The sequence below is a fragment of the Embiotoca jacksoni genome, unplaced genomic scaffold (genome assembly GCF_022577435.1).
Source record: "Embiotoca jacksoni isolate LCO1_2020_lvr unplaced genomic scaffold, fEmbJac1.0.p SCAF_14, whole genome shotgun sequence".
NCBI lineage: Eukaryota > Metazoa > Chordata > Actinopteri > Embiotocidae > Embiotoca > Embiotoca jacksoni.
The window spans coordinates 14,672,447-14,691,874 of NW_027185274.1; the positions used below are offsets into that span (position 1 = coordinate 14,672,447).

General features: G+C 42.7%; 1 protein-coding gene across 1 annotated transcript in view; it reads left to right on the forward strand.

Annotated features, from left to right (window-relative positions):
* The window catches only part of map3k10 (mitogen-activated protein kinase kinase kinase 10), a 35,207-nt gene that overhangs the window by 13,215 nt on the left and 2,564 nt on the right, over positions 1-19,428 (forward strand). Inside the window, exons 2-10 of the mRNA XM_069148159.1 lie at positions 8,173-8,353; positions 9,454-9,602; positions 12,814-12,989; positions 13,458-13,704; positions 15,057-15,179; positions 15,257-15,395; positions 16,303-16,415; positions 16,499-16,797; positions 17,708-18,242. Of these exons, the coding sequence (XP_069004260.1) occupies positions 8,173-8,353; positions 9,454-9,602; positions 12,814-12,989; positions 13,458-13,704; positions 15,057-15,179; positions 15,257-15,395; positions 16,303-16,415; positions 16,499-16,797; positions 17,708-18,242 (1,962 nt within the window). The remainder of the gene's footprint in view (positions 1-8,172; positions 8,354-9,453; positions 9,603-12,813; positions 12,990-13,457; positions 13,705-15,056; positions 15,180-15,256; positions 15,396-16,302; positions 16,416-16,498; positions 16,798-17,707; positions 18,243-19,428) is intronic.

The window sequence follows — 19,428 nt, forward strand, 5'->3', positions numbered from 1 at the left end:
TCCCTCTCTCGCATTTTTTTTCCCTCTCATCTTCAGTCTCCCATCCCCCATTCCTCATCTTAAACCGCCACCCTCTTTGCTTCCTCATCTTCTTACCCCCCCCACACACACACACCCTCCACCTCCCACATTACATACACACAATCTACCTCTCAGTTACTCTGTGTTTTTTTGACCCCCTCTACCCTCGTGCTTTTGCCTCTGTCTCTTCTTCCCTTCCTCGTCCCTGGTGTGTTGTGATCGTAGCCAGGCTGGCGACAGCTGCAACAGCAGACAGTCAGGCAGTGGGCACCAGCGGAGGGAGGGGATGATGGGGAAAAGAGGGAATGCGAAGATGAAGAGACAGTCATATGGAGCTATGATGGAGGGGGTGGTTGCTTTTTTTTGTTGCCGAGGTTTTGATCTTTGCCAAAGAAACAGAGATGGCGGGGCCTGCAGGGCGGGGGGCTGGCTGATCAGCGTCCCAGGGGGCTGTATCTCATCTGTGTTGATGCACATCGACCTGCTGCCATGTCAGTCAGCTTCCAGTATTTGTCACACCGGTGTACCGAGACAAACGTCTGGGACCAGCGCTCGGGTGTTGTACATAAACAGCGAGCGGCTCTCGACATGCAGGAGGATGAGGAGGTGGAAGAAGGTGTTGGGGAGCTGTGCAGAGTTGGAAGGAGGTATCAGGGGAGTTTGTTGGGGGTTTTGTCGGACCTGATTCGCTGACTTGGCCCCAAAGAAACAGCTGTTCCACCCTGCAGGCTACACCTGTTTCTGTATGAGAGGGGAGGAGGAGGAGGACGAGGAGGAGGAGAAGAAGTGGAAGAGGGTCGAATGAGAGACTGGTGAGGGGAAAGGGAAGAAGAACAAGCTAGAGAAAGAAAAAGACAAATCTCTACATCTTCATGAGGATCTTCAAGATTTGTCTCACCAGCTGGCACAGCTGTAACATGCCTTTCAGTCTTATGAAATATTTAACCCCCAGAGGTTCCTTCTTGAAAAAGACCCACAGAAAACACATAAATTCACAACATTCACAAATATTTTCTTAGATTAAAACAAGGCTCAGAGTCAACAGCCCTGTTGGCAGCTTTGTGAGACTGGCATGCAGGTATAGTGATTACCATCTCAACCATTTTGATTTAACGTGTTAGAATACTATTGTTTGGTAACACTTCCTTTCCAATTTTTTTGTTAGTATTGCACTTACTGTTTGGTCGTAAATTAAACTACTGAAAAAAAATTATAGTGTTCGAGGAAAAGTCCCAAAATCTCCAAAGTCAGTAGGCACTGCACTTTGGGCATCATGTCTAAAAATTTTAACACAACCTTAAAAACAGAAAGCATTTCCAAAAACGAACGCAATCGACCAAAACAAACTTTGTGTAGCACCAGTTTGGTGCCGTTCAGAGTGCGTTACAGAAGCTGATAATAAGACCGGTCAAATCAGGTGGAGGTGTAGAGGTGTAGATGGAGCTGCAGCATCCAGCACCATCAGCATCAACAGAGTAAGCGTGAGGAATGTCAGGTTGTAATGGTCGTGGTGAACACTTGGATGAATAGGATTGGATGTGGCTGTGAATGAACCAGTGGACGCCCCAACTGCTGAATTTAAAGAGGCACACCAGCCGATCAGTATTGGACTTCCAGTAAGTTAGCATACTTCAGAGGCCGATTTAAAAACAATGGTGGAAATCGGTCAATAGCCTCCTGAGAAAAGCACAAAAACAGATCCTCATAGGGGCACGCGGGTGCTCGTTTCTCAGTCGCCTCCTCTTCCCCAGCATCATAATCTGGGTTTTTGACCCTTTGCCCTTGTTACCATAACAACAAGTTAATGACACAGCAGAGTCTTGGTCAAAACGAGTTTGTGAGTTAACTGGTCGAGCTTTGTGTGTCACTCACTGTTCATTTTCAGACTGAACAGTTCAGTGACATTTGCTCATTCACAGAAGATTTGCATTTGTGAAGTTCCTCGTCTGTCTGACCGAAGCAGCAGCCAGAGTCTGCATCATCAGCCGTTTCTGTCCGGCCTGCTCTCCTGGAGGTTTGCACCAGATAAGAGATACAGATCAAGTGCACAAAGCAGTAAACTTCCCCTGATTTGGATTTGGCCACACTGCGAACGTTTTCTCATGTTTACTACATTTAAATTTTTTATTTTGGTGAAATGTGTGTGAAATGTTTTTTTTACACCCAGACGACAATTTTGCAAAACTATAAAAAAAAAAAAACGACAAGATCAAGGTACCTGACTTAGACTAGGATTCTTTTTCACTTTATTTTTAGAGGTCACTGTGAGCTGAAAAAGATGTAGATTTAGACAAGGAAAGGACCAAGTACCCAAAAGCAAGCAGCCACTTAAAGGTTCACCAGTTAAAATGCAGATGTCAAATGAGAACAGAAATAACCCTCAACACACACCTGTGGAGTGCATTTGTGCACAATGGTGTAAAAATGTAAATAAAGATTTTACTTGAAGCTTCCATCTTCTCGCCTCAGTAACGTCACTAAAGCAGCACGCTGAAGAACACAGGAAGAGAAATTAAAGTTACACAGAGCTCTGACATCCTTGATCAGCTGATCACAGAGACAAAACCTCTCAGCTGACTGCTCCGATGACCACGCCCAAAACTCTACTCCAGCTGATCGCTCGCTCTCCCATCACACAGTTTATAAGGCGGGGCAGCACAGAGACAATGGCACTTTACTGAGACTGGTTAGTTCTGAAAGGTTTTATTTGTAGGAATAATCCAAGGCAGTTATAAATTGTATTTTTCAACACTTTGGCATGTTCAAAGCCATTTTATGAAAACACTATACTGGTGGTAATTTACAGTGTTTTAAAATAACTTTTATCATTATTTTTGTTAAGATTCTGCTGGAAAAAGAGGTAAAGACTAACATTTTTGAATATGACTGAAACATGACCGTTTAAACATGAATATACTCATTGAGCTCTTTCTTAGAAACACCTGTTGTGCAATCCAACACAACAGCTCTGGAAAAATTCTACTTTTACACTTAGTTTTTGTTGATATTGTCAAAAAGTTGATCATTTCTATCTATTATATAGGTCATAGTGGGAGGTGGATCTCATTATATTGAAAAATGTTCCTAATATTTTGCCCTTTTCGCATCTGTTAATGCGGTGGACCGGATATTGTACAGGTCTTCCTAATAAAATTCTGGGTGAGTTTATTTATAAGAAAACCTCTAATATAATAAATCTAGACAATTTATTTTTATTTTTCAAACTATTTTATGTGAAGTTTTTTTTCCAGAATGGAACAGAGGTGAAATGAAATGCCGTCACTCAGAGGACCTTTGGTTGCATTCCTCTGTGGGCTAATGTGTCACCTGCTCTTAACAGACCAGGCGGAGGGATCATAAGTAAGATTAAAGCCTCAGTGGTTACTTCTCTATCAGTGTTTAAACAGCGACTCGCTGGTGTTTCTCAACACTCGGCTGGGGTCAGGGTCCAAGGATGGAAGGATGAATGTCTGCAGTTTAAAGGCTAAATAAACACTAACGGGGCAGATAGATGCTGCTTCATTGCTCTCTGTGCGCTGAAACCTCGACTCTCTGGCCACGCCCCAACCAGCAGGTGTCTTTGACAACTGATCAATACTTGGCTGTGATAGAAGCTTTTGGATTGTTGCCTGAGCCGTGATAAATTTCACACTGTGTGCCCGGCCCGAATGGCATCCTGAACCCTGCGGTCCTCTTCCAAAGATCGCAAACTGGTGCATACCCGTTATATGACAGTATACCGAGTGGGTTCACATGGCCTCACGGTCCTTTTCTTTAGAAACATTATATTATTTTGATAAATGTTTTCATTTTTAGCCACATTGGCGGCTAATGGTCCCCTGGACATTATGTGTGCTGGTCTCAACTGGCCCGACATCAGGACCCACATTTATCTGAAATCATTAAGTCACAACCCTACATTTTTTTTTAAATTTTCAAGCTCATTGAATTTATCTAACAAAAAAATAGTGCAGTAATAAAAATTGCCTTCCTGCACTGTTTAACAGGTGCAAACAGGTCTAAAAACCCAATGAAATAAAGACTTTATCTAATCCTAACCCTGTTTACAAATGCTCAAATGAGAGCTAACTACTGATGTGACAATGGTAGTTTTGGTCAATACTTTCATGACAAGGCAGCAAATGGCTACTGCACCCGCTGCGTGTCCTGAGAGAATGTCCTTCAAATTAGAGAAGTTTGTAGACTTCAAAACACAAGTTTGACTTTTTAAAGGCACACATCCTTGATCCACCCAACATCGCCCTGTGACCCACTTTCTGTTCGCAACCGACCAGTCGAGAACCATCACTTTGGAGTGAAAACTCCTCTCAACTATTGGATGGAGAACTTCGAACTTTAGTCCAGACTAAAGGTGAAAATGTTGCGTCATTTTTCCATGACTTTGGTCGCAGACGTAGCACAGGTTTGTTCATCGATAAGACAAAGTTTGATTGACAGGCAATTAAATTTAAAAACAAATCGAGCAGAGAAAATAACGTTTAAGCAACATTATCTCATAACTCTTCAAAGTGTGCTGTAGTAGTAAAGTCTCACTGGGTGTTTATTGTAATGAAGCTGTGAGATTAATCAGTGACTCATCCATGCATGTGATATTTCCCATAATTCTCGTTGCTTCAGAAGACTTCAGGAGCTTGTAAGCAGTACTCCTTCCTTTCCTCTCATTGGTCTATTTTGAGATAACATTTCCAACAGCGCTGGCATTGCATTGTGCAAAAGCCACGTTATCCTTGAGGACTTTATTTCCTCCACTGTAATAAAATATGCTGCGATGCTTCCCACGCCCTCGTGGGTGTTATTTGTGTGTCGTTGCACTTCAGGTTTCGCCGCTGCCATCTGAACACAAACATGTTGACCTCTCTGTGTGACGTATGGATGAAATGATGGCAGCAGGAAACAGCTGTGACGGAGGTGCGAAAGTGAGTTGATGATGCTATAATTACATGAAGAAGAGAGCCACAGGGAGAGCAGGTGGAAGTGCAGCTTCACACGTTCAGTTTCTGGGAACAAGCTTCCATTCAGTCTCTTCGTGAGAAACCTTCCACCTCAAACATGATGTCCTCTCCCTGAGTGGATGCGCTCCATATTTGTACACACGAAACGAACCAGGAAAGGTGGACTGTGAGGGCGACACACCCATCTGAGCATGCAAACACGTCCTGATCTCCTGTTCTTTTTCGAGTCTGTGTGGCTCCATCTTTTACTTCTCAGAGACTCGGAGAGAAACACTGAAGCCCGAGGAGACAGCTGTCCCTCAGAGACGACGGTATCAGAATAGAAAATACGGCCAGAGGATGATGGCTACTTATTATCACTGTCAGCAACCTGCACTGATTCGTCTGGAGACGAGACACAGGATCACATTACTAAACATAGTGGTGGAAAGTTATTTTGACTCAAGTAGCTGCTGTCCTCAAGTAAACATTTTGAATCACCCATTCACTGCACTATTCCCACTCTGTGCATTTTAAAGGAAAATATACTTTTGTTCTGCTACATTTACATGTGATCAGCTAAACCTATATGCATTTTTCTCTAGCAATGAATTAGTTGTTTGGTCTCTAACCTGTCAAATAATAGTAAAAAGTTGATATGTCAAATTATTCATGTGGTTTGATATTAAATCTACTTTACTACAAAACTAAAGAAAATTAGCAAACATCCACATGTGAGAAGATGAAATAAAGACAATCAATATCTGTTCAAAACTATTGCTGATTAATTTTCTGTTGCTCCATTAATTATTTTCATTAACAACATATCTGCAGAGTATTTTCTCGGTTAACGTGTACGTCTCTGAGATGTGATTAAAGATGATAAAACATGATGATTTTAATCTGAATTTTCACTTAATTAAAAGTACCAAAACCACAATGTAAAAATACTCCATTATGAATTAAAGTCCTGCTTTCAAAATATTGCAAAAGTAAAAGTCAAGTCAGTTTTATTTATATCTGGTGGCTTCCAAAATAGTTCACAAGTCTGCACGCAGATCTCTGTCTATCTCACTGTCTCTCTTTGTCCATATATTATAGAGACATTTCAATCCACTGTTCAGACACTTGGAGGGTACTTTACAATCTGTACGGCATCCAACACCCTCTGTTCTGAGACCCTTGATGGGTAAAAGGACAAACTCTGGGAAAAAATTAGAAGAAACTTCAGGAAGAGAAAATTATAGATTGTAAATATAAAGTGTATGAATAATAATAATGATCTGATTGGATGTCAGACAACTTTCAGCCACATGACCTCCTCACAACCATAAACACACGCTACAAAAGCACAATTCAGGCATCATCTGAAAACTACAATGTCCAGTCTAATACAATCCTCCGTAGTGAAGTGTTTTCACTGCGTTGGATTTGGATTCTTCTGTCGACATCGCCTGACTGTGGAAGTATCCACTGAGATTAATTCTTTATCTCTGAAACTGGACTCCCAGCGAGCTGGTGGACAGAGAGAGGCACACCTTTATCACGTGAAAAGGTTTTTTTCTGTGTGTGTGTGTGTGTGTGTGTGTGTGTGTGTGTGTGTGTGTGTGTGTGTGTGTGCAGGAGTACGTGTGTGTGCGTAAACAAAGACGCTGTTGTGTGTGTAGCCTTGTTTCGCCACCCTTTGCATACGCCAGTAGATAAGTGAGAGAGAGAGCAACCCCTCCCACCCCCTGGCTCCCAGTGAACTGTGTACACTCCAAATATTTCCATAGCCAGCCCTCTCACGGAAAGGAAGGAGGAAGTCGTACATGGAGGAGACAGAGACAAAGAGAGACAGATGAGGTGGAAGTCTGACGTTAACGAGGAGACAGCGTACATTAAAATGAGCATCACTGTGTAGGAATGATGCTCACACACTGCAGACTGCTGGACCGAGATAATAGTCACGTCGTACAGCAGAAACCTGAACGCCGCACAGGTTCGACCACACCTGTAATGTAAACATGGCTCTGTTATTCACCTCTTTACATTTTGTTCTTGAATGTGAGACTGGATTTTATGTTGTGCTTTCCCGATCACCCATGAATCATGAAACTGTTCCACTGCATTAACAAACAGCATGTTTGTATAGATTTTCAGTGGGGAATTAAAATCTGATGTTTGTCTGTGAGAAGAATTAACAAGAGGAGCCCGACTGTCCTATCCATTAATTACTTATTAATCTATAATAAATAATTATTAATTGATTATTATTCAATAGCTAATAATAAGTAATTCAAATAATATTGATTAATTGTTTTCATAGTCCATTAATTCACTCATACGCCAATTATGATGAAATTTCATGCAAATGTGCAATAAAACAAGAGAATGACATGTAATATCCAAAAGGTCAAAGGTCAATTTTGCTGTGATATCACAATAGTCTACAAACATTTTTCTGGCCATTATTCAACACCAACATTAACTGCTCTTCTCATAATCGTGAAAAATGTGCCCCAGAATTTCCTAAAGTTCAAGTTGAGGTCCTCCAATGGCTCCTTTTGTTCAAGTAACAGTCCAAAACCCAAAGAAATTATATTTAGTTAAAAAGAAGAAGAAAACCAGCAAATATTTACGTTTAAGAAAATATAAAACCAGTATTTTTTGTTCAACAGAATATAACAGAAAGCCTTTATTTTCATCAAAGTCGTACAATCAAATCTGCTGTTCGTATATTCCTCCATACATTTGCAGCTGCCCACACAGGCAAACGACAACAAAGCAAAAAAAAAATGCAGATGAAAAAAAATGCTAAAGATATTGTAAATACATAACAAAAATGAATAGTAGATACTTGTATTCAGAACTATTGAATCTATGAGATGTACTAAGGTGAGTTAGTTTAGAGTAAGAATGCAAATTGCTTCAGCTCTAGTTTGTATGAGGTGAATTCACTTTTACTGTCATCTAACAGGATTTACATTTTAATTATCTATGACTCTGGAGCTCTCTGTTTCTATTTGTTTCTTTTTAGTTTGATGTCCTATGAGAGAGAATTTACATATTTGAAAGTCACAGAATCCATTTTTAAGTGTGTTTGCATTTGCGTGCTTCTGTCTGATACTGATTCTGTGTTGTGTCTACAAGCCTGTCGCCTTTTAACTCAAACTGTTTTTTTTTTTCTCCGCTTGCTCCTCCTCCTCCTCTTCCTCAGTCCTCATTCTGCAGCCGGTGGAGCGGGACGACCTGTACGAAAAAACCTTGAAGATCACAGACTTCGGTCTGGCCCGCGAGTGGCACCAGACCACCAAGATGAGCGCAGCGGGGACGTACGCCTGGATGGCCCCGGAGGTCATCAAGCTCTCTCTCTTCTCCAAGAGCAGCGACGTGTGGAGGTACTGCTGTCGTCTCTGTGTGTCACCTCATTCCCCTGATTTATGCAGTGACAAACAGATCCGTTTGAGTCGGTCTGAGATTACATGAGGAGAGGAGCACATCTGAAATAAAAGAAAACTGTGAAGCAAAGTCCGCCGAGATGTTTGAGCAACCAACCTGCCGAGCACCTTAAAAACTGTGTGCCTGGAAGAACTGGTGCTGTTTTAAAGGCAAATTGATGAAATACTCAACTGATCAATATAAAACTATTGTTGTCATTATTTTTTAAAAGCATCCCCACTTTGCTTTTAGTGTCTAAAACCTTCACTTTACTGAATGGAATTAAACAAATCTTCCTTCATGTTGCTTCCAGCTTTAGTGCTCAGTAAATGAGAAAGGACTGTTTTCTATTATTTTGAAAACTTTGAACATACTTACAGATGAATTGAGATTCAATGTATTTTAAAGATTAGAGGTGACATTATTTATTCTAACAGGATGAGCTAGCAGGTCATGGTTTGGTTCATAAAGGTTCATGCGACTTCAGTCCAGTAGAATCAGATTGCTGCTCTAAAGATGATTTGAAAGATCGTAGGTGATGTAATGGTGTTTGATGTAATTTTGTGTGTACATATGATTTCATTATTTCATTTAATTGTATCATTAACACATTTTCGCAATTGCCAACTTTAAGTAAAAGCAATCAGTGACTGGTGTGTGTGTGTGTGTGTGTGTGTGTGTGTGTGTGTGTGTGTGTAGAGATGAATGCATGTAGATGTGTAAATACACTTACACAATCTAACTGTTATCAAAAGGCAACTGGGAGTTTTCATAGACAGACATGTTGTGTGCACTGTTTTTGGAAATATGAGTCATTATATACACAGTCTCTGTAGGGCTGAACTTTTCCCGGTGGTCTAGTGTTTAAAAAGTAAACAAAAAGTGTAACAAATTGTAACGTTGAATCACAATACCCAGAAATTGCAATACATCAAAGTATTGTGATAGTAGAGAATCGGGAGATTGGCAAATGGTCTCAGCCCTCTTTGTTCAGGGATGATCTTTGGTGGCGGAAAATAAAATACTAAATAAATGTTGTTTTCTCCGTTCTGTCTCTCAGTTTTGGCGTGTTACTCTGGGAGCTGCTGACCGGAGAGGTTCCTTACAGGGAGATCGACGCGCTGGCGGTAGCATACGGTGTCGCCATGAACAAGCTGACACTTCCCGTCCCTTCAACCTGCCCTGAACCTTTTGCTCAGCTGCTGGGAGGTAAGCAGGCGACGACCTGGACCCTCAGGGATTTGTCAAGTAGCTGTAGAGACAAACAAACAAATAACAAGCGTGTCATGGAAATAATCACAGTTGTCACTTATATTCGCGGTTGCCAAGTAAACTTTCGGGATCTTTGTTTGTCCTTGTGTTTCTGTGTCTGATTGTACTGTACATCAGTCATCAAGTATGACCTTCAGCATGTCACTGCTGACGCAGAAACTCACTTTGATAAAAGCCCTGTGGATGTTCACGTCCACTGACTTTAACATGGCGTAACTTTTGAGTTTTTGAGGTTATTGGAAGCCCTTTTTCATTCTGGGAGCAGGAAGGAAAATGGATGAAGACGGTCTGAACAGTTTCCATAGGTTGCTTTTTATACATCCTCTTGCAGTCCTCCGTCAGAGCTCCCCTGGGCCAGATTTCTCCTTTTCACCTTGCAAATAATCTCTGTTAACAGCGGTGGAGTATTAACTGGCTCTTGTTTCACAGTTCAGGTCATCTCTGTTTAAACACATACTTGCCTTATATCCAAATTGCCCTAATGTGCTTATTCCCAAGCTATTTTCTTAATGCTTACGGGTAAGCCGCTGGGCAGGTTTTGAGTCTAATGAAAAAAACAGAGAGAGCTGTTTCTCAAACTGTCAGCCAAACTTCCCTCCACTTCCCTCCCACTCTGCTCCCAAAGCTCCTTTCCTCCTCATCCTCCCCTCTCACTCCTCTTCATCTTATCCATGTTCATCCGTTAATCTCCCCTTTGTCATCCCGCGCTGCTCTCTACACTGTTTACTCCTGTCATCAGCTCACTTTCATCCCCTCTCCCTCCAACTTTATCCACGTTACATTTTATGCGAATTAAGTGCACCTAATAAATATATGTGGTCCGCAGTGAACTGCATTTTTAACCTGTGAAGCCACTCTGAGCTTTAGTTTTTTACTTTACCTTTGTTGGCGCATTTGTGACGCGGAGTGCTGTTGAGTCTTGTGTTGTGGTTTGGTGCCGATCAGTTTATTGTAGGTGTGCAGCATGTTTCTGCAACACCGTCAGTCAGGGTTTGGCTCGTGGTGGTCGCCATATGCCATCCCATCTTGTTCTCTTCCACTTCTCCTGTTGCTGTTTTACTGCCAGAAAAGAAAAATATATGCAGACCAACAATTCGTGGTTCAGTCCTCCCTGTATTGTATTGATAACCCGACGGGCTGTATAGTTTATAGTTTTAAATGCAGGGTAGCACAGGACACGTCTCTTCTCAATTTCTCCTGTTGTCAAACCAACGATGTATTTAACCAACAAACAAATATTGTTTGTGTATCTGAAGGTTAATATAGTTTGTTCCTTGCAGATCTACTGTTGTCCTAAATCTAACAAAAACACATCAGTGAGCCATAATGTTGCACTGAGTGTCATTTTTCCTGCATTACTATGAACATTAAGCTTCGTCCTGCTGCTGTAAAAAAAATTTTTTTCACTATAAGCACCAAATGTGTACTGAACCGCAGCGGAAAATAGTCCCTAATAAAAGTGCTTTTTACTCCGCTTTTAGTCATTTTTGGTAAAAACTGCATTGCCCAGCTGTTTCTAGAAATGATTGAGCGCCCCCTCCCCTTTCCCCCTCAAAAAAAGAAGTCCGGTAGTAGTGCTGGGAGTATAAGATGAGACAAGTTTCGTGATTGCTCTGTTTCTTATAATTGGGAACGACACGATGGGATGCACTTTACCTGGAGTGCTGATGTTGAGTTGGGTTGGGCGAAGTGATGTGGTGGAAGGTGATGACGTCATGTATTGGTATTTTGGGGGTTATTTGTGTTGTTGTGAGGACGGACATTGAAAGAAGCAGTGTCACGCACAGGAAGCCGTCCCCGTGCTTTTCTTTTCTTAACAGCCCATAAGAAATTTCTCTCAAGAAACCGTTTCATCCATAGTTAACGCTGCAGCGTTCCCAGCGATACAGCGGCACTAGGGACTATTCTCAGCTGCGGATTAGTACGTAATTTGTGCTCTGGCGAGAATTTCTTATTGACTTGTTCTTGTTCATGAAGGTAAAAATGTCGCCCAGTGCAACATTATGGCTCACGGCAGTGTTTTAACAGTTTCACAGTAGCGCTCCAAGGTACAAAGGAGATAACTGTATCAAGCTTCAGACACTCAACAACAACACGTGTTAGTGCCTTAAATGCATTGTTGGCTTGTATCAGCAGACTCATCCTGTGCTCAGCTCAGTTACACCAGCCTTCTCCTTCATGTCAGACAGCCAGCTGAAACTCCTTCTGTGTTCCAGGAAGTGTGTTGGAAACCAGCTCAGTTTGAACAGTGAAATGAGCCATATTTCTGTTTCCTCATACTGTAAATTAAAACATAGCTCTGCAATTCAGTCAGTTGTTTTTTCAAGTCAAGTAAATGGTCTGCACTTAAATAGCGCTTTGTCACCATAGTGGTCTCAAAGCACTTTACAGAATACCTCCTGTTCACACACTCACACACACACACACACACACACACACACACACACACACACACACACACACACACACACACACACACACACACACACACACACTCTCTCACACTCTCACACGTTCACACTCACACACACACTCCACACACACAGACTCACACTCACTCGTACATTCACACTCTCTCTCTCACACACACACACACACACACACACACACACACACACAGACTCACACACAGACTCACACACATTCGCACACAGACTCACACACCAATGGTGGCAGAGCTGTCGTGCAAGGTGCTCGCCTGCCATCAGGAGCAACTTGTGCTTCTGTGTCTCGCCCAAGAACACTTCAGCATGTGGACAGGAGGATCCGGGGATCGATCTGCCGACCTTACGATGAGCAGGAAACCCTTCCCACCATTTGAGCCACCGTATCCCACATTTCCTGTTTTGCAGACACACACAAATACACAGAATACCAACAGACAGGTGCACCATTACAGTTCAGATTTCCTCTGGAGGTTGAACGCACTTGTTGTCAGGATATAAACAGCATCTGCTCAGTGAATGTGATGAAAAGTAACGACCTCCATCACACAAACTCAGCGACATTTAATCTCACATGCTGCTTATGGTTATTTTCTTTATAGCATCTGATTGGGGTTATAAAATACATAATTGATGACACAAACTCCAGACTGTAATTCATGAAATCACCTCAACATCTTTCTGTCTTCTCTCTCGTCCTTCAGAGTGCTGGAGCCCCAACCCCCACAGCAGGCCTTCGTTCACCAGCATCTTGAGGCGACTGCTGGCCATTGAGCAGTCGGCCATGTTTCAGATGCCTCTGGAGTCCTTTCACTCCCTACAAGAAGACTGGAGGTTGGAGATCCAGCAGATGTTTGACGAGCTCCGGGCCAAAGAGAAGGTGAGAAAGCTGAATATGCAGATATGGTACAGTCATAAGTCTTATTTTCGGGAAAGGCATTTATTAAACAGTCCATATACAAAATTGATTATGTGGAGATGCTCAGTGGAGGCTCAGCAAACACATTTCTGCTGTAATATGCAGTTGTCAATATTGTAATATCACAGAAATTGAGGTTTTTAAATTGACATCGTCCTGTGAAGATTGCAGATAATAAAGGGCTGTCAGTAAATTCAATTGGACATGTATGTGCACCTCTTTTCTCTTTTTCTTTCATTAGTATTTATTTATTCAAGCAGAAGTCTGCTTTTAGGAGCAGAAGTTACATTTCATATTGAGGTGGGAGAAATCTCACATCTGTCTAAGGTGCCTAAAAAGGTGCCTAAAGCTAAAAGAGGTATTAAAGGAGGTGCTGCTTGTCAGTAATCTCTCCTCCTCTTCCTCTTCCTCCTCCTCTCCTCTCTGCAGGAGCTGAGATCATGGGAGGAGGCGTTGGCTCGAGCAGCCGAGGAGCAGCGGGAGCAGGAGGAGCAGCTGAAGAGGAGAGAGCAGGAACTGGCGGAGAGGGAGATCGACATTGTGGAGCGAGAGCTGAACATCATCATCCACCAGATGTACCAGGAGAAGCCCAGCGTCAAGAAGAGGAAGGGCCACTTCAAGAAGAGCCGCTTACTGAAGCTGGGCAGAGACAGCAACTGCATCAGTCTGCCCTCTGGTGGGTAAAAGAAGGAACCGCAGTCAGATTCTTTTATTCTGATGAATCAGCTGCACAAAGCTGGCAGAGCCCCAGGGATGATGCCACTTCCTGGTACATGGGGTTTGTCCAGGTTGGAAATGTAGGACACAGTCTGCCCCAAGGCTTGTGTTCAGACGATCTCTCTGAAAATATCTGATCAGAATCCAATCTTCCTGGTTGATGGTACGCATTATATATTGCAAGTGACCAGATCCTATTTGAGTGTGCAGGTGGGAAACCTCAATTTCTGTCTTATCCACATTGGTTGCTATAGTTATAAAGTAAGTAGAAGAAGCTGACATAAATATACCAAAATGGAGGGTGACTCGCTTATTTACCATCTGAAAATGTGGAGCAGGTTTTATAAAGATCATGAGTAAGCGTCAGAGACGAAGGAGGATTTTCTGCTCTGCTTTTCGTCATGTAGCTGTCACTCCCTATGACCCTACGTGGCATCAAAAGTGGCAGACATAAAAACAAAACAAAAAACTGAAATCCAATCAGAGCAGTCATACCGAAACCGAGAAGTAGAAGTACTTTTTCAATCGTGTGTCAAACTACATATGAATGTGGGAACAAATTTGTAAAACTTGTATCTCATCTGACTCTTGGCTGCTCAGACCGGCTACATAGGATCGGATTTTAATTGGAGAAAAATCTGATTTTGACTGACAGTCTGAATGTAGCCTGAGAGACTGGACATCATTTATCTAAACTGGTGCGCTGTAAAGCCAGTTTCACTTCAGTCTCTTTTGTCGTGCAGATGATCATTTTGGGAAGATAACCACACGTGATGCTCCAATGATTTAATTGTGCCACTGACGCTTCACACTTGTTCACACGAGTGTCGATGGAATGAAACTGCTTACAGCCATTTATTCTCTTCAAGAACAAGGAAGCTCTTTGAAGAACTGTTGCTGTCGCAAAGCCACAAACTACCAAATGTTTGATACTTTTACTTGATGAATGACAAAATTAACTTTAACTGACTGTCAAAAATGGGAAATAATCCATTTTCTGCCCATCAGCTGAATGATTCATGGACTCAAAATCAAAAACCAGATTTGTAAACAGGAAATCCATGGTATATGTTGCGATGGTGGTTTTATTATATCTGTGGTGTAATAGTTGGCACAGACTTATCTGGGGATGATATATCTTCATTAAGACGGGGTGTGACCAGTGTTGTTGCAGCATCAAGGCCGTTTTAATGTCATTTGTATTTAGGCTCGTGACAGTCTGCAGCTCGATGTGCGGGCGTTTACATAACGAGTTCATAGAAATATTTGACAAACGAAAAATAAATCTTTTGCACATTTCTCTCTCTGCAGGCTTCGAGCATAAGATCACAGTGCAGGCGTCACCCAGCGTAGACAAGAGGAAGACTCAGGGGAGCGAGAGCACCACCCCGCCGGCCAGCCCGGGGGTCATACCCCGACTGAGAGCCATCAGATGTGAGCGCAAACGCCCATTTGTCAGTGAGAATATACAGTAGAAACATGGTTTTCTGAACGTTTGCCCCGTCCCTCAGTGACGCCGAGCGACGGCAGTAAGACGTGGGGCCGCAGCGCTGTGTGCAAAAAAGAAGATCTGACGGCCAACAAGAAGAAAGGACGCACCTGGGGCCCGAGCTCCACCCACCAGAGGGAGCGGGTCGGTGGGGAGGAGAAGTATGTCGGCAAATTCCCTTAAAATACACGTTTTTGTTTATGTGAAATTGATTTTAACCTGATGACGTCCTGATGGTGATCGTTAATGTGAAAGTGATAAACAATGTGCAGGATTCGCTGATTTCCTTAAGTCAGGACCTATTATCATTAAATTAGGACCTACTGGCATAAATTAAAAAAAAAAAAACGTATTCAGTAAAATGTCCCAGAAAGGATTGGAGGAGTAACTTCTCAGGTTAAGCAGGTATAGTTTTATAAATTTAAAAGTAAAGTTACACACTATTGAAGCTTGTTTTTGGCACTTACGAATTGATTTATATATTTAGATTGTAGGAGGAAGTCTACGCAAACACAGGAATAACATAAAAACCCTGAAACTCACAGGTCCTCTTTACTGGTTGAAAAGAGACAAGCTTGAAGCGTTTTGGTAAAGTATAAATCAATCTATTTCACTTTGTGATTAACTAATTTGGTAAGCTGTGTGTCACACAGGGACAAGTAATATGTTATATATACAGAAAGTCACAGCCTTTCACATTTTTAATCACTAAGACTTTTCTATAAAACACCCGATGAAACTGCAGAATAAAAACATGGATCACGAGGATTATGAGGCTCATTTTCTGTTTGTGTACCGTCCTCACAAACAAGAAGAAACCGGCTTTTCTGATATTTTTCTGGACAGATTGTTGTTCATAGCACAGAGAAAGAAAACCTTTTGATCAATATCTCATTACAGCCAGCGGAGCAGTGAGACGAAAAGCAATAATGTCTGTTGCGTATGATTGCTGCACCTACGGGACATTATTTTCTATCCGGAAAATGCAATTTTTGAAGCACCTTTTGCCTTAATTAATGATTTAAAATTTAGCTTTGATTGTTGGTTGATTTGTTTCTCTGTTTGCAGGCTGAAATCACTCGGGGAAGGATGCAAAGTTTGGTCATCGAGCGCTCCAAATCTGGGCAAGTCCCCCAAACACGCACCCATGACTGCTGGTTTCTCCAGTCTGAATGAAATGGGTGAGTCTTTTCTCTTCATTAAAAGCTGTGCGTCACTCACTGAGTCACAAGAACCAACCTCATCTCTCTTCTGTCTTGAACAGAGGAGTGCTGTGAGTTTGAGGAATCACCAGGGTCCTTACAACCCTCGGAGACCAGCAGTAATGGGGCCATGGAGGATTCGGGGTCCCCGTGGAGCAGCCTGGGGCCCGGCACGACGCCTGCTGTTGGTAATATGAGCTCCTGTCAGGGGCCTGGAGGCCTGGGGACGGCCGTGAACAACCAGGACTCACTTCGTCGCTGCAGCCAGAGGAAGAAGAGCGACATGCTGTTGCTGGGTTGTGCCTCTCTGCTTGCATCTGTGGCTCTGGGACAAGACCTGCTCCAGCTGGGAAAACTGCAGGTAGGACAACAACAGGCGAATCACAGTCTGACAGAGTCAATCAAAACTGAACAAGGATTTCATCAGATTTTTTTGTGGTGGCTGTTGTTTCAGGATTTAGTGTAAGACTGGCCTTTATTTACACCCAACCCTCTTTGCTGGTTATTGCTTCAGATTGTGCCAGTATATGAGATTTTATTGTTTTTAAAGTTCCTTTTTTTAGTATATGATGCTGCCTGGCTGCAAAGTTTCTCTCACGTAATAAAAAAATATTTTAAATCGTGGTGAAATAGTGTACTCACTCACACATTCAGGATTCACTTTAATAATACCAGAACCCTCTCTGATGAAGAATCAGTACTGGGGGGGGGGGTGTGTCTCTTTAGTGTTTTCTTGTGTCAGCTCAGGCCTCTTATAACTAAATGTATATAGTTGAAATCAAAATGTTGTTGCTGAACAGGTGCCACAATCAACTACTATTAGATAAATATTTCCAACAGGCACCATGTCACAAAACTCACCTCAGAGTAATATATTCCTTTTGGAGTGAGAAAAAACAGCACGATCAAGCTGCCAAATGATCAGTCGGAAATGTGCGATGCTGTTGAATCAGCATGAAACAAGGTCTTTCCAGCATTTTGTTGTTTTAGGGATTTCTGTCTGTGTTGTTGAGGCAAATGAATGCCCTACCACAGTAGACTCATGGTACACAGGACAATAAAAAAAATAATGATCTGGTTGTAATCCTTCGCCGCAGTTGCTTTGATGGGATGTGGAAGTGATCATCAAAGAGATAATACATTTATTTATAGGAGACACACAAAAAGAAATTCCCTGAATTTCACAGTATTTGTTCAGCTTTTGCTATAGCCTGGTGATATTCTCTCAGAGTGAGACTAAGCATGTTAATGTGCCCTGATGTTGTTGTCAGGTGCTTCAGGACGAGCAGGACCTCAGAGAGGAGCAGCGTAAGAAGAAGGAGGGTCTCTTCCAGCGGACGGGACGTTTCCGTCGCAGCACCTCTCCTCCCAGTCGAAACCTCTCCCTGTCTCTCTCCAGACATCCCGACTCCACGCTTCCCTGCATGGACCCCTCTCCCTCTGTCACGCTCCTCTCTTTGTCCTCCCTGTCTGACTGCAACTCCACCAAGTCCCTCCTCCCCTCGGACCCGGACGAGTATCCCGTGACCCCGGTGACCGGGGTCAAAACACCAGCGGCGCCTCCAGCTCCCGCCCTCAACCCGCTCTTGGACCTGCGGGCCGAAAGCTTCAAGAAGGAGCCCAACCAGTCGCTCACGCCCACCCACGTGTCTGCAGCCATGGCCCTGAACAGAGGACACAGACGCACCCCTTCGGAAGGGGCGATACGACCCCGAGCCCAAACCCTGGGACACCACAGGACGCCGTCGGATGGGAGCATGCCCATGCCTCCTCCACCGGGAGGACCGCACATCACCACAAACAAAGGTACGATGATTCAGAAAAGGATTCGACACAACACATGACCATTTTTTTTCCCATTTACAAACAAAAATAAGAACCTACAGCCACGTGTATCGGTCCAGCATAAAAAAAAAAAGTGAGTTTCAAACTAACTTCCTGAATAAAGACATAACTACCTCTTCTGTCTGGATTAAAACAAAAAACAAAAACCCGGCCAAACAGCCCCACTGGTCCTGGTGTTTTGAGACAATGAGAGATTCGTACGTGTTTGCAACCAATTTTTGCAGATCTAAACGTGGTCCAGTCCCCATGTAGGGATCTTAGCGGCAAATTCACAGACCTTCAAAATTTGCAAGAGCAGACAAACAAAAAGCTCACTGAGGAATTCAGGCGCCCCAAAAGACAGGTTGGCCAAGTTATTATACTGTACTCTGGACTGAAGAACCGGACCGGGTGCCGCACCAATCAGGATCCTCGACTTGTCCAAGAGGAAACCGGAAGTGAGGGCGGGCAGCTGGAGCCAATCCTGTGCAGGGGACCACATGTAGCATACACACAAAAGAAACGTGTTGTTGGAAACGCGTGACAGTAAAATGACTTCCTGCCTGACCTTTCCTTTGTGACCTTTTAACACAACTTGTCTTCGCCTCTTGCGTTTTGTCTAAGTTTGGTTTTCTGAGATAATCTGAGATCACAGAGGTTCATACGAGCACTCAAAGCTTCCCGACAGGAAAGAGTTTTTCAAGAAGTCCCTGCTTTAAACCACATTGTACCAAAAAAAAAACCAACAACAACATGTGGTTTACTTCCACTGATTTCAAGTATCTGCATCTATTACCCTGCCGGAAATGTAGGCAAAAGCACATTCACATTGAGGAGTTTTCGATCACTATAATTGTGAATGTGACATCACAGCAGCATACACATTCAGACAGCCCAGGTTTGAAATTAAATACAGTAATAATTACTTGCTTGAATTTTACAGTAATACATTTGAACAAACTTATATATAATAAAAGATGCAAGGCAACGGATATTTTAAGAACTAGCCGAGACCCGACAGGGTTCATCATCTGTTTGTAAATCATGCACAAATTTGCAGTTCGTGGTTAACACATAGAAAACATTGCTTCATTATCTGACAGGGTTTCATTTTCGATATGATTTGTCTGCAGATGATTTTCTTGTCTTCAAAATTTCAGAAATTATG